The 6,420-nt window shown below is 55.9% G+C and overlaps 1 protein-coding gene across 1 annotated transcript; it reads right to left on the bottom strand.

The window, feature by feature from the left end:
* Positions 1 to 328: 328 nt before the first annotated feature.
* LOC120957061 (toll-like receptor Tollo) lies at positions 329 to 6,420 on the bottom strand. Its single transcript, XM_040379005.2, has one exon. It carries the CDS (start codon positions 4,804 to 4,806, stop codon positions 697 to 699), a length of 4,110 nt encoding a protein of 1,369 aa, XP_040234939.2. The 5' UTR covers positions 4,807 to 6,420; the 3' UTR covers positions 329 to 696.

Below are 6,420 nucleotides of genomic sequence, written 5' to 3'. Positions count from 1 at the left end.
GGAGTCAGGGTTGCCAGTAGGGAGCAAAAATGGATGGAGAGTACCTCCGGCCAACGAACGAGACATCTGTGCGGCCACCAAACGTGTACGTTCCACTGCTTATCAACCGTCGGCGGAATGTGAAATCGAATGTAAAACCACTGAACCCCATCGCTGAAGTCGACTCGTCCGTCGTCGCCCGCCTGTTGTACAGCCTCCCGTGTCCAGTCTCTCCAGTGTGGCTTATCGCGACTTCATTCGTTTGTACAGTTTTGTTTCGTAATGGTCACAACCACAACCGCTCTCCCAGAAGTCATCAACGGTTTTGCCCTCCCAGTAAAGCCAACACGCGTACACGTATGTCTTTTTCAATGTGTGTTTGTTTGTTGTTTTATTTTATAAATTCGAACCCTAACCTAGCGTGTAGTAGGAATCATAAGCATACGATGCGCGCGATTACGAGTTAAGGACTACTAGTGTTGTATGGTGGGGGAGGTCCACCCCGTACGGCGGGACGACCATTAATAACGACTTCAATGGGAAGGGAATGGGAGTTCAGGGTGTCTTTTTTCACGGGAAGATGGGATATTTTCAATTTCTTTTTTTATACAAAACAACTTCCAACGATAAGACTACAATCACGAGTTTTTTTTGGGGGAAAAACAAAACATTTGGGAACATCGGGGACATAAGGAAGTAAAATAAGAAAAACGAACTTTACACAAAGTACGGCCGATTGTTGCCGTCTGGTCCGGTTCCTCCGGTTCGATGCTGCTGCTGGTGCTGCTGTAGCTGCTGCTGCTGTTCGGCCATGTACTGAGGCTCCGGAATGGTGGAATACACGTGGCCAAGCGTATTGGTGTTGGTGAAGTTGCTACCACCAGTACCGGGGGCACCACCGTGGTATGCCGTCCCCGGATGATGATGATGGTGATGATGATGATGATGCGACTGACCATGGGGATGATGATGGTGGTGGGGGTGAGGCATGGTTTGTGGAATTGGTGTGGAGCCACCACCGGAATGCTGCTGCTGCTGCTGCTGGTACTGCACAAGTCCACCGTTTTGATGATGATGAAGGTACATCGCACCACCACCACCTGGGTTCGTTGGTGCCTCGTACTGTGGAGACGACCCGGCCGTCGACGGCTCCTCATCTTCCGTCGTGTAAGTACTGTGCGCTCCGCCGAGAGAGCGTGGCTGTGGAACCGGATACGGTTGTTGGTGGTGAGGATGTTGCTGCTGCTGCTGCTGCTGTATTGAAACCTCCGAGTTGAGCCGCTTGGGCCAGGTTGCCGTTGGCGCTGACGCCCCAATACCTCCCACCACCATCAGGTTATTGGTCGGTGCTGGCGTGTACCGAATGTTGATGTTCTTCCGATGGGACGCCTTGTTAACGGAACCTCCATCGCGCCCCAGATCGGGCATGGCAAACCGCAGCTTGTCCCAGAACCGCCGATCGTCCCACGCTATCACGGTGCACGTCCGTGCCAGTATGTCCATGATCGGGTCCATCGCCAGCATCGACCCGGGCACGGAGGTGATCAGCACTATCCGCTGCTTGCGCCTCGACGGACGTATCAGCTCCAGCGCAGCCTGCAATGCCGCCCGGAACTCGGGCTGCGACCACTCGAGCTGCAGGAACTTGACACTCACGAACAGGACCAGCTTGCGGGATGCGTCCGCCGCCGACTGTACCGTGTCGCCGAGAAAGCCGGCCCCGCCGTGCACGTCCCGATAGTGCAGACACATGCCGTACCCGTGGTGCTCGAGCTCCTGGCCGATTTGACTAGTGACCAGGTCGGCATCGGCCGCACTGTACAGCAGATAGGCGTCGTACAGCTTCTCGCTGTCCTCACAGCGCTCGAGCGCCGTCAGTGGGTCCTTGCACAGCCGCACACCGTACCGGGAGTGGGCCCACAGGCACACATCCTGCCGGAACAGCACGACCAGCGCAACGAGCATGATCGTCAGCACCAAACCGGCCAGCACCGCGATCAGCAGCGGCAGATAGTCGATGAAGTCGTCGTTGATGATCGTACGCTGCACGGTAGCGGTCGCCACCGGAACAACGGCCGGCCGTTGTCCCTCGCACTCCTTCACCACGTCCGGGAGCGGTTTCCCACCGGCACACTGGAACTCGCCCCAGCTGGTCTCCTCCGACGATTCCGTCTGCTCCTCCGACTGTGCCGCCGACCCGTTGCTGCGGTACATTCGCTCGAGCCAGTCGAGCAGTTTGGGCAGCAGCTCGCAGGAACACTCGAGCGCATTGCCCTCCAGCGAGACGGACCGATAGGCACCATCGGGCCCACCGCTAGGCAGCGGCAGCAACTCCCAAGGCCTGACGCCCTTCAGCTTGTTCTCCGCGATCGTGAGCACCTCGAGCGATTTCTGGTAATAGAACGACCTGTTCCCGATCGATGCCAGCGCATTCCGGTGCAGATACAGCTCCTTCAGCTCGCGCAGCTGCTCAAACTCGGCCCCGCTCAGCTGCTCCAACCCATTCTGCTCGAGATGCAGCACCTCCAGGGCTGGTATTCCCGCAAACGTCTTGTTGTTGAGTGACTCAATGCGGCTCCCGTTCAGATACAGTGACTTTAGCTTCTTCTTCCCAATAAACACGTGACTGCCGAGCGCACCGAGATTGTTCCCGTCCAGATAGATGTCGGTCGCATCCATCGGGATCTTGGCCGGCACGAGGGACAACCCGGCCGACCCACAGTCCACGATGTTCGACTCCCAGGCCGTGTCGTGATAGCACCGGCACCGATCCGGACATGCCATCTTGCAATCGCACGCATCAAAGTCACAGCAGTGGCACGTAGCGAAGCAATGCGCCTCATACCGGCACAGGAACTCACTGGCCCGCATCGCCATGAGTGGACGCCGCTGCTCACCCCGTTCATGCTCCATCGAGCAGTGCACAGAGTCTAGATCTTTCACCTGCGGGTACTGCCGCAGGTACGCCAACTCATTGATCCGCTGCAACCACTCCATCGTGCAGTCACAGTGTATCAAGTTGTCGCCCAGATAAAACTCGGGCAGCATCCGAGTATCGGGCCATGGTGTCAGTGCAAGCGCAGACATTTCAATACGCCGCAGCCGATTCCCATACAGCACCACCTTCACGATGTGTTCCTTCCCGGTGAACGTTTCCGGCGCAATCTCCTCGATGTGGTTGTTGTTCATTAGGATCGTCTCGATGTTATGGGGGAACGAGCTCGCATTAATCTGACGCAGCTTATTGTGAGACACATCCAGCATCTTCAACTGGAACCAATTCCCCACATCGTACCTGTTCCCGAGCTCGCTGATATTGTTCTTGTGAATGTCGAGCCACTCGAGCGACTGGGGATAGTGCGAGTAGTCGAACCATCCAATATTGTTGTCGGAAATGTTCAGATACACAAGGGACGAAAGTGAGGTAAACACCCCCGACACATCCTCCAGCTCGTTGTTGTCCAGCCGAATAGCCCGCAGCGTCGGATTAGAGCTAAACGCCGACTGATCAATGTGACGAATACGGTTCGACGCCAAATTCAGCACGTGGATCGTCGACAGCGCAAAGAAGGTGTCGCGCGAAATCTCCGATATCTGATTATCCACCAACCGCAGCCCCATCAGCTCCTCCAGCCCCTCGAACGATGAGTTGTTAATCTCCGCAATCTGGTTCTTCCCCAGATCGAGCGACTGCAGAAACTTCAGGCTCTTCATTCCCGAAGGTATCTCCTCCAGCCGGTTATCGTTCAAGCTCAGATCGTGCAGGTGCGTCAGATTCTCGAACGCCCGCTCATGTATGTACGCAATCTGGTTCGACTCCAGTATCAGCTGATTCAGCACGTACAGCTCGCTGAAGTGGTACGGCTCGATCTGGCGCAACCGATTGTGCGACAGGAACAGGGCGTGCAGGTTCTTCAGATCACTGAACGCACCATCCGCCAGCAGCTCGATCGCGTTGTGCTCCAGATTAAGTATCTGCAAGCTGTACAGCCCCTTAAACACGTGCTGGTCCACCTTCGACAGCTGATTGTGGCCCAGATTCAGCACCACCAGCCGTACCTGCCCCGCGAACGTGTCCCGCTTCACCCACGTCGACGTAAGCTGATTGCGGGACAGGTCCAGCGTCTCCAACCTGTCCAGCCCCTCGAACACACCGGGCGCCAGCACCGACAGCGAGTTGTTCTGCAGGTACACCTGGCGGATTTTGCGCGACGAAACGAACAACTCCGGCGTCAGTGCCGTCAACCTGTTGTCGGACAGATCGAGCACCTCGAGCGTACCGAGCCCAACGAACGCCCGGTCCGCAATCTCCTTCAACAGATTCCGCTGCAGGTGCAGCGCGTTCAGTGACCGCATCGCCGTCAGCCCATTGTCCGGCAGCAGCGTCAGATCATTCCCGGACAGATCCAACACCTCCAGCCCCGTATTACAAGCCCGGCCCGGCTCCGTCGGCCCATTGCCCCAGTCGGACAGCATCAGCTGCGTCAGATCACTCAACCGATTCCCGGTCAGATTGAGCACACGCAGCTTCTGCAGCGGGCAGAACACCTCCGCCGGCAGGCTCCAGATGTTGTTGTCCGCCAGGTGCATCTCCTTCAGCTCGGTCAGCCCCCGGAAGCTGTCCGGGTGCAGCTCCAGGTTCATCACCGACCAGTCCACGTTGTGCGTGCTCAGCGCCAGCCGCTTCAGCACCCGCATGTTCGCGAACGCCAGCGCCGGTATGTACTTGATCTTGCAGTACTCGATCGACAGCCGCAGCAACCCGTGCAGATTGCCCAGGAAGTTGCCCGGCGTCGTCGTCGACTCTAAGGAACTTTCGAAGAACATAATGTCGTTGCACTCGAGCTTGAGCGATTTAATCCTATCTATTTGATAACTACTTATGTTTGCTAGCAGACTCTCCGTGCGCGTGATCGTCTTGATCCGGCACTGCAGCTCGTCCGACCGCTTCTCCTGCGATACTTCCAGTACCGCACCGGTCCAGCTGCACGCCTTCGGGAGGGTCTCATCGTGCCGCAGGAAGTTCCCCCGGCCGTCCACCGACCGACAGCACCCGACGAGCAGTGCTAGCGTGAGCAGGTGGACCGCCGCCTCCGCCGTCCGGGCTGCCGCCGCCAGGATGAATGATGGATGATCCGCAGCCGGTGGCCACCAGTGGCCTTTCGTAACACTCACACACACAAGCGCACAGACACACACTCGCACACAGTCACACAGGCCCAGTTTAGTCTTCACAGATCACAGCAATAGGCACGGCACGTTGGGATGTTTTGCCCGGTTTGGACCTCACAGCAGTCACACACTCGAAAGGCCATCTTTTCGTTCGCTTCGTCCACCCCAACACACGGCAATTGTGGGGTTGGAGCAGCTGCTCAACTCAAACCACATGCACACACACACACACATGCACACCGGGTCACAGATTTTCCCACGCTGCATGCATTCTCCGCTGAGCGCATACGGGCATTTTCCGGTTTACTTCATTTCATAAGCACGAACGCACTCGTCGATGTTGCCCTGACAACGAAACCAAGCACAACAGGTAACAAGCTCACTCTCTCTTTATCTCTCTCTCTCTTTTCTTGTCACACTAGCTCTGTAGGGTAGCACTGCAGGGTTGTTTGTAGTAAAACGACACGTCTTCTTGCACTAGCAAAACCAACAAAACACAAAACCCGGCAAAGGATTAAGCAAAAACTCTTCTGTGGTACACCATTGGTACGTTCAGCACTGTTTTGCGTTGTCTCGTCAGAGGGTCGCAAGCAAGAATGCGCAAAAAACACACGCAGACTTCACGATCAGAGCTCTCACTTTCTTTCTGTGCCACCACGATCCAGCAAAAAACTAGTCGTCACTGTAGCATACACACACACATATACGAACACACGAAGTAACGCAATTTTTTCTTCTTTTTGCTGCCAGGCACCACGATGCAAAGGTTTCTTTCCGTTTGCTTTTAAAGGCAGCCTTTTATCTGCTGCTACGGCTGTGTAGGGCGCCGCTTGCTTTTGGGACCCTTTCGGTAGGTCTCCCCTACCGCCACCGCGACGACAACACTGTGTGCGGCTTTTAAAAATAATCTTCACTCATACACGTGCAACGCGGCTCACTCACTCACACGCAAACGACCTTTCTTTTATTTTTTGTTTTGGCCCTTGGTACCACATGCACGGCTGCACGAACGTTTGCCTGCTATACACGCACGATTTCGTTTGCTGTTTTCGCAATGGTGGCCGGTTCGTCGCCACGGGAATTCTAACTTTATCACGCAGACACGCGCACACACACGCACGGTGTTGGTTTACTATGTTCGCGGTGGAATTGTTGACCTCGCGCACGTAACTTTCACGCACACGGGTTTGTTCGGGTGCGTAAGGCGGAGCGCGAAACACGTCCGCTCGCGTTGCTGGTTGGCGTAGAAATGAATGGGCAGATGAACGC

This window comes from Anopheles coluzzii, chromosome 3 (genome assembly GCF_943734685.1).
Source record: "Anopheles coluzzii chromosome 3, AcolN3, whole genome shotgun sequence".
Classification (NCBI taxonomy): Eukaryota; Metazoa; Arthropoda; class Insecta; order Diptera; family Culicidae; genus Anopheles; species Anopheles coluzzii.
The sequence above is the reverse complement of the archived record's forward strand: the minus strand, read 5'-3'. Positions and strand labels throughout refer to the sequence as shown.